The following is a 26,575-nucleotide window of genomic DNA, read 5'->3' on the forward strand; positions in this document are numbered from 1 at the left end:
GCACGGAGATCAGAACCACCGGGTTATAATCTCGTCTTTATTGGTCAATACCTATATTTGTGGGTACAAGAAATCTACACACCCACGTCTACATGATACTGCATGTAGTGGACAAAATCCCTTTGCCTCTTCTCTAGCTGTAGCACTTCACTTCATCTTAACATCTTTTCACAGTAGATCTTTTCACTGTTCGTCTAACTCTAAACCCTAAACCGTAAGTAATTCTTGCGTGGACTCGATCTAACGTAAATAAGCGTAAATCTAAATAAACGTAAATCTAACTAAAAATAAAGCTAAATCTAATTTAACGTAAGTCTAATGACTAGAGGTTGTCTAGATGGTCATTGTGTCGGGGATGTAGTGACTCTTGCCGCCCTGAAGATCCACCTTCTTCCCTATCTTCTGAAGACATTTCACCAGTACTTTTGGATCGACGGAGCCCACCATGAGTGAAGGCAGCAATACCCTATATTCCATTGAGGGCTTTCTTCACCCGCTTCATGCAGGCATCGCAGTCTATGGAGACCTAAATCTAATCTAATATAACGTAAATCTAAATCTAGCTTAAATAAACGTAAATCTAGTTAAAAATAAACCTAAATCTAATTTAATTTAAGTCTACATATAACCTAATCTTTAACGTCTTTTAAGATAGTTTCCTACGACGTTATAACTCTCTTCTTCTTGTGTGTGTGCGCGTGTGTGGATGTGTGTGCCAATAAAAAGAGATAAATGGTATAACCTTTCTATCACCCATGCCAAGTATGATAGATTGATTATGCCATTTCCCTCTTGAATAATAGGTCTTGAGTTCAACTCCTCGTCGGCTAGATCTTTAGGTCTTTTAATTTTAATTAGTTTCCTACGACGTTAAATTAGTTTCTCTCTCAATGTGTGTGCGTTTTTTTGGATCGTATGCATGTTTTCTCTCTCTTTTCCTCTCTCAATGTGTGCGTTTTTTGTTTATGCATGTTCTCTCTCTCTTTTCCTCTCTCAATGCGTGCGTTTTTTGTTTATGCATGCTCTCTCTCTCTCTTTTTCTCTCTCAATGTGTGTGTGCATTCTTTGTTTATGTATGTGTGTGTGCGTTTTTGTTTCTGTTTGTACTCTCTCTCTCTCTCTCTCTCTCTCTCTCTCTCTCTCTCTCTCTCTCTCAAAAACACTATGTGTGTGTGTGTATGTGTGTGTGTGTGAGAGAGAGAGAGAGGGAGAGAGAAAGAGGGGAAGGGAACATGAGAATGAGGAGAGGGAAGGAGCATACCTGGCTCTCCTTCCTCTCCTCATGTGTGTGTGTGTGTGTGTGTGTGGAGAAGAAAAAGAGAGAGAGAGAGAGAGAGTGAGGGAGAGCGTTACCTGCTCCTTGCTTGAGGGCGCCGAAAAACTCAGATCTGAGATCTGAGTTTTTGGGCGCGCTCGGTTATTTTTTTACCCCAGCCGGCGTCGCTATGAGCGTCGCTATAAGCGTCGCTGTGTGAGCGTCGCTAATATGAAGAGCCTCTTGTAGTGGTGGTTGATCCTCATGAAGATCTGTTCGTGCTTGGAGCTTCCACTTAAACATGATAATGGTTGTTAGTGCGGCCGTTTTTGTTGATGGCACTGCCAAATAACATGCAGGTCGAGTAGGTTGCACCCAAGCCAGCACTGGTGGCGGTTCCCTTTGCCTACTGTCGTGGATGTTGAAATCAATAGTTGGGTGTGGAGACTCCTACCATGATATCCGCTCTTGCAAACTCGACGCTTGGTGCCAGTTGTGATGGCAGCTTCGTCTCTTTTGGAAATTTGCCGAGGTCTCTCAGGATTGTGATACTAATGAGAAAAATTGCTCAGATGCTTCACCTTCTCCAACTTCTGAGATTGTTCCTAGAGCATTAAAATTTATCTACAAACAACTCTTCTTCTCCGTCTCCTATACAAATCGTATGACGATATTTATCGTGCTTATTAATATATATATATATATATAAAATATACATACACACACACGTTAATATTATGTAAACTTTGCTTATAGTATAAAATTATCATTTCTACCATCTGAATAACACACACACACACACACACGTTAATATTATGTAAACTTTGCTTATAGTATAAAATGATCATTTCTACTATCTTATTCAGATCTTTCACTAATTATAAATTAATAAAGGATTAACGCTAGATTTGCATGAAAAAGATCGAGGACATAGAATTATAAATTTTGAAAACCAGAAGAAAACAAGAGCACTTAGCTTTTGGTTATCCAAATCTGCAATCTCTAGAGCGTAGCCTCAGCTCTAATACCACTGTTGCATGCAAAGGCGCGACATCCCTGCAAAATACATAAAAGAACACGCTACAAACAATAAATTAATAGATCTCCATATCTGCACAATCGTGTACGCATAAACGTCAGAGCAAATCTAACATGAGAGAGGCAGAGCGAGACAGAGTAAGCGAGAGCATGCAGGTGCACCTCCTAGAGCGGAGTGCTATGCCGGCACGACGAGAGAGAAGAGAGAAGAGGGGAGAAGAAAGACAAAGGCGTTGGGTGCAATCTCCCCCCATGCAAGAGTGAGCATTTCCCTCTTGCACGTATTTCATTTATAGATTCTTCAATGCTCATGAATACACATTGGCTGGCCGGCATAAATGACCATGGCTCCTAATGAGCACTTGAGTAATAAATGTACATATCCCATATCCATAACAATGCCAATATATATTTGAGAGAAGGAGAGGAGATAAACACGTCCAATAGAAGAGACACAATGATATAATGTAATGGAGAGTTATAGCCCACATATATCAGCCCACTCCACCATCAAAAACTTTGCTAGATATAAACACCATAACACAGGTAAGAAGCAATTGCAAAATTCAATATGCCTATATCTAGTATAGGCTAGCCAAGTGAATTTGATACCATGTTAAAGAACACACGACACACAATGGTTAACATGTGTACACTCTCTCTTTCAGAAAAGCCAGAAGCAACTTTCACTTGAAACTTGAAAGTCTCCAATGTGTAAATACTCCCAATATAGTATAGCTAAGAGGTGGGGTGGGCAGGGGAGGGGAGGGGGGGTTAAGCTATTACCTGTTGAGTTAGAGTTGATGATGTTTCACACACGTGCTTTGCCAGAACTTCAAGCTTGAGTAGCATCCTTGTACTTGGACAAGTATTTTTTATTGTCTGCATAAGATAATCTAGACTACCTTGATAGGTACTGTGAAAGTACCTTATATGGTACACAATATAGGTACTTTCTAAGAGACTTAATGACTACCCTGGGATACAATCCGAGTACTTAAAGTACTTAAATGTGTAATTTTTATTGTCTACACAAGATAATCTAGACTACCTTGATAGGCACTATGGAAGCACCCCGGAAGCACCTATGGTACACAGTATAGGTGCTTTCTAAGAGACTTAATGGCTGATCTCCAAACCCAAGTTCAAAGCTATAGTCTGAAGTACAATGGGCGTGTTTTCCCAACTAGCAACAGTCTATATAAGATGATCCAATGCTCACAGTGTCTCTCTGCCCTCTGTTGGGGTAAAGGTGTGTGCATCTTACCTTGGTCAGCGGACCCGCGGACAGAGGCGTCCGACCACCTAGCACTTGTACACACCTTATTCTTTACTAGATAGAAGAATAAGGGGCTCTCTCACACACACATACTGGTGAGCTACTCCACCCACATCTTGTGTTCTCTCTCTCTCTCTCTCTCTCTCTCTCTCTCTCTCTCTCTCTCTCTCTCTCTCTCTCCACACGCTCCGCATTCGCCCACTCACAATTGGTATTTGCCGATAAGTGTAGATTGTTGGGGTAAAGGCGGCATGTCTCTTTCCCCAGTCGAACATACTAGAGGCATCCGACCACCCATCACTTGTACACACCTTATTCTTTACTAGATAGAAGAATAAGGGGCTCTCTCACAGTACATACATTGTGGTGAGTTGCTCCACTCACATCTTGTGTTCTCTCTCTCTCTCTCTCTCTCTCTCTCTCTCTCTCTCTCTCTCTATCTCTAGTCTCTTTGCATTCACGCACTCACACCCTTTATCCTTGGCTCTTGTTCACACCTCTAGTAGAGATGATGTGAACTTGCATATTTTAACACCTTCCCTCAAGTTCAAAAGCTTCACAAAACTCCGTACAGTGCCACATGGCAGTCCAAACAAAACACAAGCCGCCTGTATAGGTACACGTCATCAGGTTTTATGCAAGGATTTATATGTGTCTGTGAGTCTTGCTTTATTTTATTACAAGCCTTACGAACTTGGGCCCCATCGGATGACTCTAAGAACTATGCAACATGGGAGAGATGATCTAAACTTGGATCTTCAACACTTATGGTACTCAGATTGGCCAACTCAATTGTTATTATATTCAAGGGCCATAATATATGTGAGAACTAGCATAATGGAGTAATAGAATCTTCATTAAAAAAACTATATATACCTCTAGCAATCTGTAATTACTACTTTTAAACACTAGTCTCGTAATGAGCCACAAAAGTGGCTAAGGCCATTGAAGTGGCTCATGACAAAATTAGTAGTATGCCAATACCTTCTAGATATATGACATGAAAACTTCTTGAAACTTCTAGAGCATGACATTAAGGCAAGAAGATAACTTTTGCTAAAACAAGAAAGATCTAACTAGTTAAATTTTCACATTTTGACAAAATCTTTCTTAGAAATGGCCATGAAAAAAATTTAGTCCTCGATTTGACTTCTCGATATTTTTTATCAACTCATAATATGTGCTGGGTGTATTTCTTTGAAAGGGTTTTTTGCCTAAACATCTACATACAATGGTCTCTTAAAGCCGCAAAAGTGGTTGTTATTTCAAGAGTAGCATTAAGCAAGACTTATCAAAATTTACGTGTAAAATCTTGAGACTTTTTGGTATGAGAAAACTCCTTGTAATATTCTCTATCAAAGGACCCTTGGATCTTGCAACAGTCCATTCTTTGGATGGTCCACCTCAATCCATTCTTTGAATAGCTTAGCGCGGCAGAAATGCCCATGATCATCTTCTTTGACATATATATTTGAGCACAATTGAAGCAAACAATGGTTTGTGAAATCTTTATCATCCCTTAAGATTTTTGTTGCCAAGATTGATTGGTCTCTTTTAAGAATGCCTTTGTGTGGTTGACTAAGATCAGAACAATCAAGGCAACAAACCCCAGTGAAGGGAAGCATACTCTAAATGGTTGACATGGCATTTGACACTCACAAGCTACAACATCTTCTCTTGTGTGTCCTTTCCTATCAATGTAGCTTGCACAAGTGGTTGAAGAGGTATGTGATTTTGGATGTATAACTCTTTCTAGTTGCAACTCTTGACCCTTTACTGGTAGGGGAAATGTGCCTCCTATAGGCATCATGGGCATTCGGGGTCGTTAGAGTGGAAGTAGAAGATAGAAAAGTGGTGATAGAAGATGGACACTTTGAACAAAGAGAGGTTTAGAGAAAGATATCTTTAGAGAGAGGATGGTCACTTTATATAAAGAGGTTTAGAGAAAGGTATCTTTGGTAGAGAGAGTGGGCACCTTCAACTATCATTTTGTGGATTTGGGAAAGGACATGGCCTCAATGGAGTTTGGGCCCAAGAAGAAATATTGAGTGGGATCGAAATACTCGACTAGCTTAGAGATTAGATCTAGTTTAATCTGACAACTATGGTGTAAACAAGCTCGTAAGTCAATGGTATAACTATTACTTACCGGGTAGTGCATGAAAAAATATATATATTTCAAACTAAGCAATCCTACATATGAGGAATTTCAAAGGTAAGTTGCTTAAATTTGAAGGTTGACACTAAGATTCTCTAAATTTTGTTGGTTTTCTCAACTTGAAATTTAAAATTTAGAGGTAAACCTAGAAATTTGTAGGTTTTCTCAATTTAAAATTTAGAGGTAAACCTCGAAATTTGTAGGTTAGATTACACTAAACCTAGGTTTCTTTTGAGTAATGGTTGGGATGTTGGACAGGAAGCAGAAAAGAGGAAGCTCGTGGAAGAGACAGGCTTAGAGATGCGCCAAGTCAACAACTGGTTCATTAACCATCGCAAGCGCAATTGGAATGAGCTTTCTCCCGCTTCCACGTCTACCTCGGCAGGTACACGCATTGTGTCTGTGTGTGTCTCTGAGAGAGAGAGAGAGAGAGAGAGAGAGAGAGAGAGAGAGAGAGAGAGAGAGAGAGAGAGAGAGAGAGAGAGAGAGAGAGAGCAGCGATGGAGTTTATCAAGCTAGATAACATGCCTTGCATTTGGGGATGTGATTAGCTACATTATGGAAGTTAAATTGGATCGATCCTTAAAGGTAGGGTCTAATTTGTTATTTAACTTGGTAAAATTTGCTTGGACCTTGGATATTAGAACCATATGATATGTGAATTTTTTTGAACTACTAGCTCTAGGCTTATGCTAACAATCCGTTGGCACTCTGTCTATTCACTCCTTGGGGAGTCGCACCTTGTGTTCAACATAAAGGGTTAGTAAGTTCCATTTTATATCATTCTTCAACATACACAAGGGTACTTATCAAAGGGGATACGCACATATTGAACTAGAAAAGTGTGTGTTTTATTTTTGGGGAAAATCCATAGATTTGGGATAAATAAATTAGGCCTTGTACGCATCTATAGACCGGTTGCACATTCACTCAAATCATCGCTAAAGGTGGTAGGTATCAAAAGTTCTAGGTTTGGCACATTTTCAATCCTTTTTCTTTTTTGTGGAACTCACAATGGTGAGTATATTAGATTAGCCATGACCAGTGTAACAGGGAATGGGCGGAACACAGCCCAAACGTTCCGAAACGGTGATCCGGACGAGTTCCGTTCCCGAACCGGAGTCAGAAATGGAACGTTGTTCCGAAACGAGAGGAACATGAGGTGGAATAGCGAAATGCAGGGCGGAACGGGCAAAAGTAGGCATTTGGGGGCAAAAAAGTAGGCTTTTGGGAGTAGATTTGTGGCTGTTTGGGGAACATATTTGATGCAGTTTGAGGGCAGGTTTGGGGGCAGTTTTTGAGTTGTTTAGCAGTTTATTTGAGACTAAGCTGAATGGAGGTAGTTCAAGCTTTACTTTAGTCGAACGTTCTGGCCCCATTCCCGTTCCGGCCCTTCCTCCTCGTTTCCGTCCCGTTCCGTTGCCGTTCCCATTCCCGTTCTCGTTCCAGGTAACTATGGCCATGACATCTCCTAGATACCACCAGTACATTGGCAATACATTGGTTGAGAGGGGAGCCACCCCATGACAATCAACACAAAAAATCCCATTGCTTGTTCGGGGGGGAAACCAATTGGTCGAAGCCGTTACAGTGTTGTAAACGTCCTTGGTTTGCAGTTTAAGAAAATGTCTATTCTTGGATCACCACCATGCTTTTCACTCGATTTGGGACTCACAATGCAGTTCAAACGTTCCGAAACGGCATTTTGGATGAGTCCCGTTCCCAAAACGGAGTCGGGACACCGTTCCGGAACGAGGTGTAACCGAAACGGCATTCTAGAACGGGGCGGAACGAGCAAAAGTAAGCATTGGGGGACAGATTTGGGGCTGTTTAGGAGACATATTTGGGCCACTTTGAGGGTAGGTTTGGGTGCAGTTTTAGGGCTAAGTTGAATGGAGGTAATTCAAACCTTACTTTAGTCGACCGTTCCGGCCTCGTTCCCATACCGGTTCCCCCTTTCCCCTCCTGTTTCTGTCCCGTTCGGGACTCTCCCTGTCAGGTGCAGTGGAATGAATGTTTGCACTTTACTCAAGATGAGTGCTCCGAACTGTGCTCAAGGTTCCTTTTGTTCTTATGGAAGGTAGAGCCTTCCGTTCTTAATGAGAGAAATGCTATGATCACAAACAAAGTGAATGGACACTGTGCGTGCAAGTGTATGAGACTGAGAGATAGAGAGAAAAGAGATACGACACCAGAGACGTTGTTAAATCCTCCTCTGAAGGCCCCACTCTCGTCGACGAGAGTGGTCTACTTATGATTGCACAAACTGGTACAAATTGTATGCATGAGATTGATGCAAGTCTAGGCTATGTCGGCGATGACGACGGGGACGACGACACCGGTCTAAGAGCTGAAATTTGCAAGTGAGTATCTGCTGTCAAAAACGCTATGGGCTGAAATCTGCTACAAGTCCAAAAACGCTGATTTTGGGGCTGTTTTCTGATGGTCTTTGTTGCTGAAAATCTTCAGGTCTTAGGCTGAAAAGTGAGGTTTCTTGGGGTTGAATCCCCTACTCTTTAGGGGCTGAACTTGCAAGTTCTTCATGGCTGAAAAACGTTGCATGCTGAAATTTGTAAAGGCTGAGATCTGCAAACGCTGGGATCTCCAAAACGCTAGGATGCAATCTGGAAAATGCTAGGTGTGCAGGGACTTCTGATGGCGATGGTTGCTGATGCAAAACGCTAGGGCAAGGGTCTGATTGCGATGGCTAATTGCTGGAGAAAACGCCAATGGGGGAAGGTCCTTCTTGCTTGGAGGGTGAAACTGCCAAGGTCTTGCTTGAGAAGTTGCCTGTTGAGCTTGGCTCCTGTTGCCTCTTCTGCCATTTAGTGCTAGTCTAGGTTTGCTTATATACAAACTTACTCAATTTGCCCTACCTACTTTCCAACAAAAGTCGCTTAAAAATAATAAGTGAAAAATGTCAAAAATAGGGAAAATAGGCTAAATGCATTGGAAAATTCCCTTGAAGGATTCTGATGGGAATGCTTATGATCATGCTGTGTGCACTCAGAGGATATGCATCTACACTAAGTGACTGGGCATGTACGGTCTACGAATAGACTCACAAAAGTGGCAGATCACTTCTAATCTAGACTAACTGGACTGACTGAACCTGATCATGCTGTAGCTTGTCCACGGACAGATAGGGTTGGATGTGTCACGTGACATCCCCTCCTTTTCAAAGTGATGTACTGGTACCGAACTGTATGGCGTCGAGAGAGATCGCCAATAGCATCCGGAATCCTGGAAGGGACTCTTCACCGGCACACTCTTATGTGTGGGTCGTGCGGTACTTGAACTCAGTGTTCTCGTCCGTCGTACGTGACGTCCCATCCGGTTTCGTCCTGTCCGTTCCGTCCGGCCAGTTTTTAGTCCGTTTGACTGGTTTAAAAACCGTTGACTGCGCTTTTGACTGTGAGGAATTTACGTGACTTTTTGGCATAGGATCCCTCCTAGGATCCCCCCCCTCACCTCCCACATGCCTTGAGCATTGCTTTGGATTCCATTAGCTCCTCTCTCTCCCTGAAGCACTGTTGATGCTCTTAAAGGGCAGTTGAAATCTGTGTTTTCAATGAAAGACCTTGGGGCAGCTGAACATATACTTGGAGTACGTGTTACACGGCAAAGAGACAAGCGCCTATTGTATTTGTCGCAAGAAAAGTACATTGAAAAGGTGCTGGACAGATTTAACATGGCTGAAGCAAAGCCTATTGGTGTGCCATTACAGCCATATGTCAAAATCTCCAAGGATGATTGTCCCAAGTCAAAGGAAGAAGCCAATGACATGCAAAGTGTGCCTTATGCTTCAGCTTGTGGTTCACTTATGTATGCTATGGTTGCTACTAGGCCTGACATAGCCCATGCAGTGGGAGTTGTGAGCCAGTTTATGGCTAATCCAGGGAGGTTGCATTGGGATGCAGTGAAGTCCATTATGAGGTATTTGAAAGGGACTAAAAACAAATGCCTCTGCTATGGTAAAGGACCAATGGAGTTGAAGGGATTTTGTGACTCTGACATGGCTGGTGATGTGGATATACAGAAATCCACAAGTGGCTATGTATTTACTCTTGCGGGAGGTGTTGTTTCATGGTGTTCTAGATTGCAAAAGATTGTTGCATTGTCTACTACAGAGGTTGAATATATTTCAGCCACTGAGGCTTCCAAAGAAGCTATTTGGTTAGCACGCCTATGTCGTGAGTTTGGCTTGCCTGCCAAGGCACCTATGCTTGGTTGTGATAGCCAGAGTGCTATATGTCTGGCAAAGAACGCCATGTTTCATGCACGCACAATGCATATTGATGTGCGGTATCACTTCATACGAGAAGTGCTTGAGGATGGTCTTATTACATTGGTTAAGGTCCATATATCACAAAGTCCAGCCGATACTCTCACTAAGTGCTTACCCAAAGCACAACATCATCTATGCATAGAGATGGTGGGAGTCACGTAGCTTAAAGGCGCCATTTATGCCTTTAAGTGGGAGGTTACTGGGTTAAAGGCCTAAATAACCCCTTTTTGTACATTTTTATACTTTGTTCAGGTTCATATTGAACCTGGACACATTTTTTAAAGGTCACTTATAATAAAAGTGGGAAAACCCAAAACTCACTTATTGAGTTTTCCCCAAAAACATGAGCTCTCTCTCTCTCCCTCTTCTTCTGCTAGCTCTTTCTCTCCTATTGCTCTTCGCCTCCCCTCTCTGCACACACACTGCACTTCCTCGCGTGCTCTTTCATTTGCACACACCGCCGCGCGCTTATCTGCTTGTCCACGGACACATAGGGTTGGATGTGTCACGTGACACTCCCGTTTCCGTTCCCCGTTCTCGTTCCGGGTAACGATGCGTTCTAAAGCTCTCTTGACCAGCAATCTTGCAGTCCCATCGAGATGAAATTGTGTAGCCAGTTGGTATGTTCCTTTCCAACTTCTGCTGCTGCTGTTTAAAAAATTTGCCCAATCGTTGTAATCCTTTGTTATTAATCTTTCTGGCAACTTCCCTCCAAGATGGGTTGAAGAGGATGCTTTCCGTCTCAGATACCAAGGAGACGAGTGAGTTAAGAAGTTGTGACAATACCTTGTTCTCTCTCCCCATTCCAAGGCCTTTGTTACTCTGTTACATTTTCAAACTAGCTCGTCCATTGCACCCCCAAGTTTCATCACCGAGGGGCAAGCAACTTGTCGTGCATCTCCAACCCTTTTCACTGGCCACCTTGAGAGCACAGTTTAGTGTTGTCTATCATGTCCTTTGTCATAATCAGTGTAACAGGGAACGAGCGGAATGCAACCCAAATGTTCCGAAACGGCGTTTAGACGAGTCCCGTTTCTGAAAGGAGTTGGGAACGGAACGTCGTTCCAGAATGGGGTGTAACCAGAACGGTGTTTCGGAACGGGGCAGAACATGAGCCGGAACAGCGGAACGTGGAGCGAAACGAGCAAAAGTAGGCATTTGGGGTTGTTTGGGGGACAAATTTGGGGCAGTTTGAGAACAGGTTTGGGGGCGGATTTGGGGGCAATTTTGGAGTTGATTTGGGACTAAGTTGAATTGTTCATGCTGTAGCTTGTCCACGAACACATAGGGTTGGATGTGTCACGTGACATATGCAATGCCACGTCAGTAGCTCCGCAAAATCCGTACGGATGCCACGTCAGCGTAAAAAGTGAGGGTTTCCGTATTGTCTGCCACGTGTCACTATGAGCGCATTTTCGGGCAGATCTCAGCAGTGTGTGTGTGTGTCCGGGTCTGCTGCCACGTCACTCATTTGTGACATATCCCCCTCTTGAAAGCATTGTAATCGCCCTCGATTACGCCTCCAAAACAGACAGAGGCCATAAACTGTCTTAGCAGACACTGATTGTTAGTACCGATGCACTAGGAACAACACATCTTGTACATGTACCAATCCACAGTCACATCACAGGACATCACATGACAAATCACATTCAAAAATCATCTTAAATCTTAGACCATGATTAATCGGCAATGTATTTAGCAATCGCATCTAGATCCAATCGGGACCTCACAGATGCTCGATCAACTAATCCATATTGCAATCATGTCTATAGAGATTTATGAGACCGAAATGTTGCAATCATTTCGTCTATCAGTTCCTGCACTCAAACAAGTCAAGTACAAATCAATCAATATCATTTTCATTTTCGGAAATTCCAGTTCATAGAGTCATTTAGCAGAATACTGTTAGCCCAGCAGTATCCGTGAAACACAAAGGGACATCTGTGACTCTATATAAAAAATCGAGGTAATCCGTTGACAAAGGAACGGAGCGACTTTCCTCTTGTGCAAGCCCGCTGCACTAGATTCACCCATGTTGAAATCGGGGTTCTATCATAGTAGACTATGCTAAACCGAATGCTTCAAGGTAAAGTTCCAAAATCTGAGGAGTATCTGCTAGGTCCTCCTCCTCCATCCACTTTGCATCCAATCCAGGATAGTTCTTGAATTTAACCAAGAACCACCTAATCACTCTACCTTTTATCTTTCTTTTCTTGTGTGCCAAAATCTGTTCTGGAACGAATATCTCCTTGTTTTCCTCCACTTCGGGTTGCTCATCAGGCTCCCCATCATCGGGCACATCGCCTTTAAAAGGCTTCAAGAGACTCACATGAAAATCATTGTGAATCCTCCAAGTATCGGACAGCTTCAGTCTAAAGGAGACATCATTTATCTTTCCTTTTATCTGGAAAGGGCCATTAATACCTCATGCCCAGCTTTGGAAAAAGCCGCTCCTTTCCTTTTCGTTTTCTTAGGCCTGCCTTCTCAAAACGTAATAGCACCCAATCGTTCTCCTTTAATTTCAAATCGCGACGATGTCGACCTGCTGCCTTCTCATGGCTATCTGGAGATTTCTCTAAAGCCTTCCGGACCTTGACGAAAGCGGTGTCCATGTCCCGCGTGTACTGGTCGGCTTCAAAAATCTTATCCTGGGTGTGGGGAATGTTCTGATCTACCAACTGATTCCCTTTTTCCTTTCTTTCCTTGTGCCCTGGGACCTGCGGGTAGCGTCTTTTGCTTCCCTGTCCATTGGCACGTCAGAGTCAATCATCGAAACCCTAAGACGCACTATCATTTGATTCTCTTTCTCTGGAATTCTTTGATGAACTTGCATCTGGTTTCCTTAGTTCGTCGGAACCCACATCAGAGTCAATCATCGAAACCCTAAGACGCACTATCATCCTATTCTTCTTTCTCTGGAATCCTTTGATGAACTTGCATCTGGTTTCCTTAGTTCGTCGGAACCCTCTGATTTGCCAGAATCTTGTGATGAGCTATCATCTGGTTCCCTTGATTCATTCTCTTTACTAGAAGACTCTTGCCTTTTTGATCTATCGTGCCCGTCGCATAAGTCAATGAGCCGGCATGCATTCCAAATCGTTGCTTAATCATGTCCCATGGAGTCAGACTTGAATCTCTTTAGCAAATCATAGCAAAACCGCTCAATCTGGTCTTTCAAAAGAATCTATGACAAGTATCCCAAAATCTCTGGCGGTACTCATCCAATGTATCTTTCTCAGTCATTTTCAAGTGATGACATCTCTTGCATATTCATCGTTCTTTTCAAGTAAGATGCCGCCTCATCATGCCAAGACATGATGACATCTCTTGCATATCCATCGTTCTTTTCAAGTAAGATGCCGCCTTTCGCTCCCTGGAATGTTTTGAGAACCACGCTCCAAAGAAGGCGACGTCAAGGGCTCAATGGGTGTCTTGGCCTGACTCCCTTCCTTGAACTCCTTGGTTTTCATGTTGCTAAATTGGCTTTATTTGATAGAAAAATAATTCTGAATGAATTATTGGATTTATAAGTGAGAGGGTTTTCTCGCTTGGAACACCAAGAAAATAATTCTAAATGAATTATTGGAATTTTAAGTGAGAGGGTTTTTCTCACTGGAGACATCCAAGTACAGAGTATCCCTAGTATGTCATTCAAAGTAATGACAGGAACACTGTGAAAGGGAATATCTGTAAGGCCACTAGGAACGGGTACTTCTGATGCGTCACAACGGATGGGTGACAGGGAGCATCAGTAAGAAGTATCCGACCATCCGGGAACGGACATCTTTGATGCGTCATAGGATGGGTGACATAGAGCATCGTGAAGGGGATTGTACCGTAAGTTCGGTAGGAAAGGACTAGGTGATGGGTATTCCATATGCGTCACAAGGTGGGTGACGGGCGCATCGAAAAGGGGATATCCATAGTCGAGAGGAAATCTGAACTGGAAAGAGGAATACGCGTAAAGACGCAAGCACAAGAATAAAGATGGGTTTTGAGAAGCTTTTCTTAAAAAGCGGAAAATTTGAACTAGTTTTCTGGGAAGAGCAAACGCTTTCCCGCGAGGAATCTATGTCTGCATTGCATTTGTGCATGTGGTTGCATCCAGGGACGCCTGGGAAGTGTTGTGAAAAGCATTGTTTTAAACTTATAAGGTTTTATTGAGTTTTTGGGCAGGTTCAGACCAATTTTCTAGCCACTTAGAAAATAAAGCAACAAAACCAGCCGGCGAATTCTCTCTCCCTATTTCGGGTAGAGCAGCGCAAAAAAAAAAAAAAAAGGCCGCGATCTCTACGCGAGCATCTATTCGTGCCGTGGCCAAGGAGCTATAAAAGCACCACATGCCCTCACTGAAAGGGAGTTACCAACGTCAGCAAGAGAAGACTCTGCCGCTAGATAACGGAAGAGATCGCGAGACTACGAAGCACGGAAGTCGCTTTTCCCGCGCAAGAGCAACAGGTATCTATTGTGGATTCACCATACGAATTGTTGTCGCGTGTTTGCGTATGTGTTTGCAGGTACTTCATCGCGAAGGAGAAGCGAAAAGGCTTCGGCCTACGCTTGGGAATTTTGGAATCGGAATTCGGAAATTGTCTGCGGAGTCTCAACTCCGAGTACAGAGGGAAAAAAGATTGAGAGCATGTCTCTCGGATTTTCCTTACAGGAAGGAACGACCATTTTCTCCGGTTCTTGTGCTTGTAAAAAGATTCTCCCTAATAAAGGATTCTCTTTAAGGGGGGGGGACCAGCCCATCTTCTGGGGCTTCGTACTGTGTCAATCTTCTCACTCTCTATCTATTTCTCTCTATATCCTTTGGCTTCAGTATTAAGTGATAAATTCTATTTATCCGACCAGCCCATCTCCTGGTCGCCAGTACTATGTCAATCTTCTCACTCTCTCTCTCTCTCTCTCTCTCTCTCTCTCTCTCTCTATCTATTTCTCTCTATATCCTTTGGCTTCAGTATTAAGTGATAAATTCTATTTATCGGAGTATATTTTATATTGTTATGCGCTCCCGTTTGTGACAGTTTTCGGGGTGATCTGGTCATTGTCAAAAGAGGATGACCTCTCCTCCTTTAAACGGCTAGATGGCCTTCTATGCCTTCTAGACTTTGTTTCAAAAATCGTCTTCAAAAGAATCTTGTCTTATGTGCTCAGAAGCTTCTTAGCACCCTTGAACACTTCAAATGGCGTCTTTCCTGTGTGTTGTTGTAGGCAAAGTTCAAACTCCACCAAGGGCAAATACTTTTCCCACGTAGTCTTCTGATCCAAAGAAGAAGACCAAATCGAGTACAACTGAATTTGCAATCTCAGATTGCTCATCTGTCTATAGGTGGAAAGATGACGAGAACTGCAACCATGTGCCAATGTTCTCTGAAATAGCCTTCCAAAACAAACTCTGAATTGGGAATCTCTGTCAGAGACGATTGTCTCAAGCATGCCATGTAATCTGAATATCTGGGCAATGAACAGTCTTGCTAAATGATCAAGCTTGACTGTTTTCTTCACTGGAATGAAATGAGCCTGCTTGCTAAATCTGCCAATAACAGTCCAGATACCATCGTGCCCACTCTCTGTCATCGGGAGATAAAAAATGAAATCCATAGCAATGCTTTCCCAGGGCGGGTGGGAATGGGTATAGGCTACAACAATCCCTGTGCTTTATGCCTGTCAAACTTGACCTTCTGGCATACCAAGCAACTGCGTACAAAAATCGTCCACGTCCTTCTTGAGTCATAGCCAAAAGAAGTAACACTCCACACCTTTCAAGGTGGTGTCAATGCCGCGGTGACCCGTACATAGTGGACAATGGCATTCAGTTAGAACCTTTTCCCTCAACGACTGTGTAACTCACAACATCGTTTTCTTCATCAAGTAGCCATCCTGTATGGAATATCCCGCTACTACCTCCCCATTCTGTATTCGTGTGAATACATTCAAAAAACCTTGATCTGTGGCGTACTGATCGACCATGTCCTTGAAGCGTCTATGATGAATCGCGGAAATAGCCAAGACTAACGGCTTTCAGGACAATGCATATGCCACTAAGTTCTTCTGTCCCTGCACACGGACAATTTGGAAGTGAAACTGTGACAAGATGTTAGCCCACCGCATCTGCTTTTCCGAAAGCTACTTCTGTGACAAGAAGTAGCGTAAACTGTGATGATCAGTGAAGACCGTAAAATCGGCTCCGAGTAGGTAATGTCGCCATTGAGTTAGAGCATGGATAACCGCCAAAAGCTCTTTCTCATAAATCTGTGCTGTCAATTCCGGCCTTGAAAACAATCGGCTCTCATAGGCAATCACATGGCCTTCTTGCATTAAGACCGTTCCGAGACTATGACCACAAGCATCACAATATACTTTGAATGGCTTTTGCAAGTCCGGCAAAGCCACCACTGGTCCAGTAGTCAATTTCTCTTTCAGTGTTTGAAAGGCAGTCACCTCTGTGGGTCCCCACGAGAAAAGGGACTCCATTCTGTATCAGAATGTGCAAAGGGGAAGATACGTCTGCAAACTTTCGAATGAACCACTGGTAGTAAGAACACAAGCCCAAGAAGCTTCTAACTTCATGAACATTCTTGTTAGGCCAATCGCGGATAGTGTCATTTTTTGCCAGATCTATGTGTACTCTTTCTGTTACGACGATGTGTCCCAAGAAATGTACCTCAGGCAAGAAAAACTTGCTCTTTTTCACATGTATAAGCAATTTAAAAATCCAAAAAGTCATCTTGAAAGCTGTCTTGTAGACATCTCCAGGAGCAATACAGATCTGATGATAATCACTTCTTCATATCAATTTGGCAAGTAGAATTCTGAAGTCTGTTGAGTATATCGTCGATCCTCGTAATGTGGAAATCTGGTCTGGTTCATTGTTTCTTCATCTTGGCCTCGACTAACGTTGTAAGGTGGCCAGTTCGGTGGTGTACTACCACGAATCAATCATGGGATCTTCATGACGTAAAGGAGGTAACTCGCTTTATACGCCTTCAGAGAAACAGTCAACCTCTATTGCAGAAAATATCTTGTCGTTTCTTTTTGAGGTCAAACATATTCGACCTTCAATCATCATTCAGTCCTCTTAAGAGAAATCGAGTAAAGAAATTGAATTTCATCAAGTACAATCTCTCTTGCCCTGCATTTGTCAAAAGTCGCTTTTGTACACCGATAGTCAACCACGGCGTTGTTCTTGTGGTACCAAGGGATTCCTAGGAGGACTTCACAACCTCCCAAGGGCATTACATAGAAGTCCTCTTGCCCTAAACATGTCACAATTGTGACTATGTTAACAGTATTACATCTACTCCTAGTTGCAGAATGCAAAGTGCCATGCCAAGGAGGACCCCTACTCTTGGATGGTCACACCCCTTGGCCCAAAAGACGTGCCTCTTCGCCAAAAGCCACACTCCTTCGACGATTGGTCACACGCCTTCACCCTAGGGGTGCGACTCTTTGTCCAATGGTTGCAGCTCTTCGCTGAAAGGATGTGTCTGTACGTCTAAAGTCATGTATCTTCACCATGAGACGTGTCTTTTCATGTATGTCTCTTCGTCTCCTATATTAGGAGCCCTTGTATCAAGCATTCAATCAATCAAACACAGAGTCTTCTGAGTCTTGTTTCTGAGTTGAGTTCAAGTTTCTTAAGTCTTAATCATGAGATTAAGTACTTTTAAGGATTAGTACCTAGAATCCTTACAGTGGTATTAGAGAAAAAAAATTCGTGGGACCCGAAGGTTGTGAGCCTCTCACCCTCGCCGCTACACTCTATCCCCTTCCCGGAGTTGTATGGAAGGAGAAGAAAGGTGGTATGCACGAGCATATGAGGTAACTTGATATTTTTGTTCAAATTATATACATAAAAGGACAGCAATGAATGTGTGCGGTATACCCGGCCAAATTCGGTGCCTCTTCGCAATCGGCCACCTCCCCTATGCAACCCTTGGGCAGCAGGTAGCACCTCTTCGCTTTATACACTCGTACCCTATAACAAACTGCTGACGTGTTAAAGCCCTGAAAAATGGAGTCAACTTGCAGATGTCGGTCGAGGGGCCTAAACCCTAAGAAGAACAAGTAACAGAAGAAGAAGTCCTAAAGAATAGAGTCAACTTGCAGATGTCGGCCGAGGGACCTAAACCCTAAGAAGAACAAGTAACAGAAGAAGAAGTCCTACCAACTTATGGGGACCCTGTTCGATGGGGCCCCTAGTGACAAAGGATTAAAATAAAGCAGGACCCACGCACACACACTGAAGAAATTGCATAGCCATTGATGACATGGCAGATTTTAAAAAATTACGTTGGTTGATGACGTGGCAAGCTGTACGGATTTCCGCGTTTTGCGTTGGTTGTTGATGTGGCAGATTGTACGGATTTCCGGATTTCACGTTGAACTGATGACATGGCAAATTGTACGGATTTTCGCTTTTTGCGCTGATTGTTGATGTGGCAGCTGTACGGAATTCCGGATTTTACGCTGGTAGCTTTTGAGCATTGCTTTTGGACCAGAAGCTTTTGAGTTTTGAAGGCTTTTCACTGAAACTGCTTTTCAGGCCAAGGGCCTTTAAATATGAGGTTAGGGCTCATTCTCTAGCATGCTTCCTGGAGAAGGTGTAGAGTTTGGAGTACCGGCTTGTACTGAGTTGATGCAATATAAAGAAATACCGAAAGGGGCGCCAAGGTTTGGGGCCAATACTCTCTGGGGTGGAATTCCGCCACTCCGTGTCGCGTGTGGTCTCTCTCTTTCAGATTAGTTGTTATTTGAAGTGCTTAAAGTTGTTCAGTCTGTTCTTTTCTATTGGCACATGGTGCCCGTAATGTGACACGCCCTTTCATGTGAAAGGGCATTGATCGGTGGCACTCCATCGTGCGGGCTCTTCTCTACGGAGGTGCCCCTTCACCAAAGCGTGACATGCGCCAAGCGGCAGGAGTTGCACATAAGAAAATTTACTCGCTAGTTGTGATGCGCTGGTAAAACATATGCTGGTTGAAAGTTAAGTAGAGAGTTTAAAAAAAAAAAACGCTGGCTGCACCTTGTATTGGCTCTATTATTTAAGGTGCCCACCCGCCCCAAAATTGGGTGGCCGGCCAAAGGGGGTGAACTTCATCAAATGAAGCTTGCGGAAGTTCTTTCCGTAAAGTTTTCACACACCCCTTGGCGCACAATTTACCAAATCGCTGGGCTGGGCTGAAAGTTGAAATGCTGCGCTGGCTGTTGACTTTCTGCGCTGGAGTTTTCACGTAAAGAAACCATCAGCGCATAAGTTTCAACGCCTTCAATTTGATTGGGTAAATTGCCTGGTGGTGAACCTCAAAACTGGCTAGCCTGTCCCAAATATAACTCAATGTGGACACCTTTTAATTGGGGACAATAACCAGCAGTGCTTTTTTTTATTAAAAAAAAAACACCAGGCAGCAGTTGACTCTCTCTCCTACCATACGATTGCTAGCTATGGGATATAATGCTTGCCTTCTTGGAGCGTGTTTTCGTAGCACTACTGCACCATATTCCTTATATATGCTCCCAGATGGAACCCGATGGCACGGAACTTTGCAAGATTCTGAATCTCCCGCACATAGACGAGATTCTTGATAAAATCTTACCAGAGAATTCCCCCACACATGAAGTGTTCGATTCTCCCGCTCAGAGCCGGAAGTCATAATTATTATGGATACTCCAAACCCGAAGTTATTTAGATTCCCGATTTGCCAAAGCCGGAACCCGCCCCCGAAGTTGTTCTTGCTCTTGCCGTACCCGTGGCAAAAGCTGCTCCTTCACATGTTCGAGTTCCCTTTGAGACGTAACCATGCCAAATTCTCAGGACGGAGGTGGTCAATCAGAAGACGCCCTTGCTCTTATTAAGGAGCAGATGGCCACACTTTCAACAAGCCTCGCATTGATTCACACTCGCTTGGATCAGATGCAGATGCAAACCTCTTCTCAGAGTCACCCAACTGCTTCTTGGACTACACATGCGTTTCTCTACCATCTTCTTCTGACGCTTCAATGGTTGACCAAGAAGAACCACTCACACAAAAGCCTTCGGAACTCAAATTTTCTCACCCAAAGCATGGTTTCTTAGAGACAACCGGACACAAACTATCTTCGTGCGAGCAAGAAAAGTCTTAGCATGAATATTCTTGGAAATGTTACTGTACTAAGCAACCAACTTCTTATTCGAATCATCAGCAACAAAAGCAGCAATATGAAGCTTCCAAAGGATCATCAACGATATTAAGATGAGCTTATGAGTCTGCCCTTGATCTCCGGAGTCATGACAGAAACTCAGTACGTTGAACTTTGTGTTGATGTATGCTCATGTGTGTGTGTGTGGTGTGTGTTGTGTTTGGGAGCATATGTTAGTACCTAGTTCTACACCCACTATTGGGCACTGACGTCGTTAGTGGGGATGTCGTGGTATTTAGTCAATACTATGCATGATGGAGATGATGGTTATATTGTCTTATGGGTGACTACCATGGGTCTATACCTTGCACTTTTCTTTAAGGGTGAATCTGGGCTTATCCTGGATTTATCTAGGTATATTATTTAATGACACATATATCCGACCCTAGTCGAGTACTCGTCATGAATGCCGCGACGTTTGACAAGTTCCCCCTCGCGAGCCATGGCCTACATTTAAGTCTTTCTTTTCTGATGGTGGTAAAGTTGAAGATTTATTGATCCTTTCCTTGTGCAAGAGGATCCTTCAGAGGTCTTAGAGGCAACAACTCCCTTGACCTCCCCCTTCTCAATTGGAAGCCGTAATAACCGCTGAAACAGCTGAAGATTCAGCAGATTTTGGTTCTTGTGTGACTACAGAGAAGCACATGACCCCTTCTATGGCCGTGATCCAGGCAGAAAAAGTCGCCTCATCACCGCCCTTGCAAAAAAAAGTTTTTGTCTCTCTACAGATACGCATCCTTGAGAGGATCTTGCTGGACTCTGAGCTCAGAGAGCTTGGACACTCAAGACTCTCCTGCTGACAGAGTGGCCTCTGGACTTGCTCAGCTTAGTAGGTTCTTTCTTCAGGAGTCTACGGCTCCCGCCTGGTTGTAGCGAGAGAGGAGCAGCGTCTTCGACGGGGCGTTGCTTCCCTACAGAGGATGCAGGAGCAACACCCAGATAGTCCATGGTTAAAGGAGCAGCTGCAGGAGTGTCACGTGCACATCTAACCCTATGTGCATGTGGACAAGCTACTTCAGGTCTAGGGTTTAGGTCAACTTAGGAAGTGTTCCGGCACTTTTGTGAGCCTGTGCGCAGGCTGTGCATGTCCAGGCACTTAGAGAAGTTGCATATCCTCTGGTTGCACACAACATGATCATCAGCATGACAATCAGTACCCATCATGAGCATTTTACAGTGTACAGAACCCATTTTCCCTATTTATCCATTTTCACTTATTATTTAATAAGTGACTTTGTTGGGAAACTGGGTAGGGCAAATTTGCTAAGTGTCTATAAATAAAACCTAGCGCTAGCACTTTCTGGTAGCAGAGGCAGCAAAAGTTCCAGTGACTTGCAGTGCACCTTCTCAGCAAGACCGGCAGGAGACTTAGCGTTTTCAGCCACAAGACAAGCCTGGTGTTTTTGGACTTCCCAGATCAGCCATCGCTTTCAGATCCCAACACTTGAAGCCAGCAGATTGCAGATTGCCTGTAAGGTGCAGCGGAAGTGAATGTTGAACTATGCTCAAGATGAGTGCTCCGAATTGTGCTCAAGGGTTCCTTTTACCTACGGAAGGGAGAGCCTTCCATTCCTTTAGTGAGAGAGTGCAAATGATCACAAACAAGTGGTAAACATTGTGAATGAAGGTGATGAGGCTGAGAGATAGAGAGAGAAGAATACGGCACGAGAATGTTGTGATACCCTCCTCCAAGGGCCCCACTGTAAGGTGCAGCGGAAGTGAAAGTTGAACTTTGCTCAAGATGAGTGCTCCGAACTGTGCTCAAGGGTTCCTTTTACTTACGGAAGGGAGAGCCTTCCGTTCCTTTAGTGAGAGAGTGCAATGAACACAAACAAAGTGGTGAACACTGTGAATGAAGGTGCTGAGACTGAGAGATAGAGAGAGAAGAATACGACACCAGAATGTTGTCAAACCCTTCTGCGAAGGCCCCACTCTCTATGGCGAGAGCGGTCTACTATTGATTACACAAATCTCTCCAATGCTTTGGACTTGCCGACGATGTCGACAACGATGAGGACGACGACGAGACGGGCTGAAATCTGAAAATGCTAAAGGCTGAAATCTGCAAATCTTTATTTGCTGAATTCTGACTCTATGTCGGTGACGATGTCGACGGCGATGATGCGACGACGACACGCTGAAAACGCAGATGCTGAAATCTCCGTTTTCCGAGCTGAACTGCAAACTTCGCTGGATTTGACCGTGCGGCGAGGATCTGCTGCAGGAAGTTGAGATCTGCAGGGTTCAGGACTTGATCTGTGGAGTCTTGATACTGAAAACTGAAAACGCTGGTCTATATGTTGAAACTGTCGCGATGAATTTGCAAAACGCCGAGGCTGATCTGTAACCAAAAACACTTACCTGAAAACTGACCTGTTGGAGAAATCTGCTAACGCTAGGGCTGATCTGCTGTGTTGCTATGAATCTGCTGACGCTAGGGCTGATCTGCTGTCTCTTGTTGTCGCCGAGGCTGATTTGTCAAGCAAAAACGCCAGGGCTAGTTCTATGGAAAAAACGCTAGTGTCTCTTGCTGATGCTAAAAACGCTAGTGTTGTTGATGGGGGTCCTGCTGAGAAGTTGCCTGTTGAACGCGGAGTTCCTGCTGCCTCTTCTGCCAGAAAGTGCTAGCGCTAGGTTTCTTTATGCACTTGCTTTCTGAAATTGCCCTACCTAGTTCCCAACAAAAGTCAGTTAAAAATAATAATGAGAAATGTCAAAAATAGGGAAAATAGGACTATGCACTGTAAGAATGCTCCTCATGGGTTCTGATGGAAATCTGATGATCATGTTGTGTGCAACCAGAGGATATACATCTAATCTAAGTGTCTGGACATGCACGGTCTGCGAACAGACTGACAAAAGTGTCAGATCACTCTGAAAGTGCAAACTTCGCGGGATCCGACCATGCGGCGAGGATCTGCTGCGGGAAGGTGAGATATGCGAGGTTTGGGACTTGCTCTGCTGTGTCTGAGTGTTGAAAACTGAAAACGTTGAGTCTATTGTGGTCCTGTCACGAAGATCTGCAAAAACTCTAGGTCTCTTGCAGATGCAAAAACGCTATGCTGATTTGGGATCCTACTGCAAAAGCGCTAAGTCCCTTGCTGTGCAATCTGGTAACGCTAGGGCTGATCTATCTTCTACTGGTTCTGCTACCGCCGGTTTGGATCTACAAAAGCAAAACGCTGGCTGATCTGCTTGCAAATGAAAACGCTGGCTGATCTCTGGTCCTTGGCTGAAAACGCTAGGTTTACCGTCGATGGGGGGTCTTGTTGAGGAGGTGCCTGTTAAACGCTTTGTTCCTGCTGCCTTTTCTGCTAGAATTGCTAGCGCTAGGGTTTTCTTATGTACTTGGCTAGTCAAATTGCCCTACCCAGTTTCCAACAAAAGTCACTTAAAGGCTGAAATCTGCAAATCTTTATTTGTTGAAACTGCAAACATCGCTGGATCTGAACGTGCGGCGAAGATCTGCTGCGGGAAGTACGAGGTTCGGGACTTGATTTGCGGAGTCTTGATGCTGAAAACTGAAAACGTTGGTCTATATGCTGAAACTGTTGCGATGAATCTGCAAAACGCCAAGGCTGATGTGCAAACAAAAAACATTAGGCTGAAAACTGACCTGTGCTGGAGAAATCTGCTAACGCTAGGGCTGATCTGCTATGTTGCTGTGAATCCGCTAACGCTAGGGCTGATCTGCTGTGTTGCTGTGAATCCGCTAACGCTAGGGCTGATCTGCTGTCTCTTGTTGTCGTTGAGGCTGATTTGTCAAGCAAAAACGCCACGGCTGGTTCTGTGGAAAAAACGCTAGTGTCTCTTGCTGATGCAGAAAACGCTAGTGTTGCTGATGGGGTCCTGCTGAGAAGTTGCCTGTTGAACGTGGAGTTCCTGCTGCCTCTTCTGCCAGAAAGTGCTAGCGCTAGGTTTCTTTATGTACTTGCTTTCTAAAATTGCCCTACCTAGTTCCCAACAAAAGTCACTTAAAAATAATAAGTGAAAAATGTCAAAAATAGGGAAAATAGGTCTATGCACTGTAAAAATGCTCCTGATGGGTTTTGATGGAAATCTGATGATCATGCTGTGTGCAACGAGAGGATATGCATCTAATCTAAGTGTCTAGACATGCACGGTCTGCGAACACTCACAAAAGTGCCAGATCACTTCCTAATCTAACTGGACTAAACCCATGTCATGAAGTAGCTTGTCCACGTACACATAGGGTTAGATGTGCATGTGACACCCACTCTCTATGGCGAGAGTAGTCTACTATTGATTGCACAAATCTCTATAATGGTCAGAATGCAATGGTCTTGCCGACGATATCGACGACGATGAGGAGGACGACGAGACGAGGTGAAATCTAAAAACGCTAAGGACTGAAATCTACAAATCTTGTATCTGCTGAATTTTGACTCTATGTAGGTGACGACGGCGATGATGACGACGCGACGACGATGCGCTAAAAACGCAGATGCTGAAATCTACAAATAGTGGGCTGAATCTGCAAACGCTGGCCGATCTGACCGTGCGGCGAGGATCTGCTGCGGGAAGGTGAGATCTGCGAGGTTTCGGGGCTGCGGTACGGAGTTTGACTGCTGAAAATACAAAACGCTGATGCTATGGTGTCAGGTGACACATCCAACCCTGTGGACAAGCTACAGCATGACCAGGGTTCAATTCAGTCAAGTCAGTCTAGAATAGGAAGTGATCTGGCAGTTTTGTGAGTCTGTTCGCAGACCGTGCATGTCCAGGCACTTAGATTAGATGCATATCCTCTGGTTGCACACAACATGATCATCAGATTTCCTTAAGATTCCATCAGGATCATTTTTATAGTGCATAGACCTATTTTCCTTATTTTTGACATTTTTCACTTATTATTTTTAATCGACTTTTGTTGGAAACTGGGTAGGGCAAATCCACTAAGCATGTGTAAATAGAAACCTAGCGCTAGCACTTTCTTGCAGAAGAGGTAGGAGGAGCATTGCTCATATGCAACTTCTCAGCAGGACCCCAAGTTTCTCTAGCATCTTTGCATCACAGCAGAAGAGCTAGCGTTTTTGGACAAGAACCCAGATCAGCCAGCGGTTTTGCATCTGCATCAGCATGGCGATAGCAAAGGACAGATCAGCACTAGCGTTAGTGGTTTGCACCGGCAGATCCACAGCGTGTTTGCAGCAGGACCCATTTTCAGCCCCTAACGTTTTTGGTTTGAAGATCAACCTCAGTGGTTTTGCACAGATCTTCGCGACGGAATCAGCCCTAGACTCAGCGTTTTCAGTTTTCAGCAGTCAGTTTCCACAGTAGAACCCCCAAATCTCGCCGATCTCACCTTCGCGCAGCAGATCCTCGCTGCACGGTCAGATCCCGCGAAGTTTGCAGATTCAGCCCGGAAAACGCAGATTTCAGCATCTGCGTTTTCAGCGCGTCGTCGTCGCATTGTCGCCATCGACATCGTCACCGACATAGAGTCAGAATTCAGCAGATAAAGATTTGCAGATTTCAGCCATTAGCGTTTTCAGATTTCAGCCCGTCTCATCGTCATCCTCATCGTCGTCGACATCGTCGGCAAGTCCAAAGCATTGGAGAGATTTGTGCAATCATAGTAGACCACTCTCACCATAGAGAGTTGGGCCTTCGGAGGAGGGTTTTGACAACATTTTGGTGTCGTATTCTTCTCTCTCTATCTCACAATTTCAGCACCTTCATTCACAATGTTCATCCACTTTGTTTGTGTCCATTGCACTCTCTCACTAAAGGAACGGAAGGCTCTCCCTTCCGTAAGTAAAAAGAACCCTTGAGCACAGTTCGGAGCACTCATCTTGAGCAAAGTTCAACATTCACTTCCGTTGCACCTAACATTGGTATCAGAGCTTTGGCAGTGTTCTGTATCACTCAAGGAAAGAACCACAAGAACCATAGATTTTTTTTTGCTTGTTACGGTCGCACGTAACCCAAGTCCTCTTGGGCGTGTCGATTCCTAATCAGGTTTTTGAAGAGTGACAGGAAACCCAAGAAAGAAGGGCTTGTCCATCCTTCCCTTGTGCCTCTTTTCACTCATTGAGAGCAGACCGTGCACTTAGCGGCCGGCCAATCGACGTGAGGTGGGAAAAAGCAACCTTGGTGTGAGCGCAAGGCCACCAAGGGGTGCGCCCGCGGAAAAGAGCAGAACTCGGGTGAAGAGAAGATCCTTCTCTAACACAGATTGCAAGCGAAAGAGACCCTCAAGACCCTCAAGATTCAAGACCCCCAAGAACCCAAGAACCAAAGACCCACAAGAACCCAAGTTCCTTGTGAACTTCAGAACCCAAGACATCAGTGGGTGGATGGTCATCACTTGAAGTGGAATGGATACTTTGCATGAAGGTGATGAACATG

At 44.1% G+C, this 26,575-nt stretch overlaps 1 protein-coding gene across 2 annotated transcripts in view; it reads left to right on the forward strand.

Moving 5' to 3' along the window:
• The window catches only part of LOC147446644 (homeobox protein knotted-1-like 4), a 151,307-nt gene that overhangs the window by 102,044 nt on the left and 22,688 nt on the right, over positions 1 to 26,575 (forward strand). For both annotated transcript variants that reach the window (XR_015189944.1, XM_086526267.1), the window contains exon 4: positions 5,989 to 6,115. Coding sequence is in view for 1 of the 2 variants with exons in the window: in XM_086526267.1 (XP_086382393.1) it covers positions 5,989 to 6,115 (127 nt within the window). In the remaining variant the exon portion in view is untranslated. The remainder of the gene's footprint in view (positions 1 to 5,988; positions 6,116 to 26,575) is intronic.

The sequence above is a fragment of the Adiantum capillus-veneris genome, chromosome 12 (assembly GCF_014529385.1).
Source record: "Adiantum capillus-veneris isolate H3 chromosome 12, ASM1452938v2, whole genome shotgun sequence".
Lineage (NCBI taxonomy): Eukaryota > Viridiplantae > Streptophyta > Polypodiopsida > Polypodiales > Pteridaceae > Adiantum > Adiantum capillus-veneris.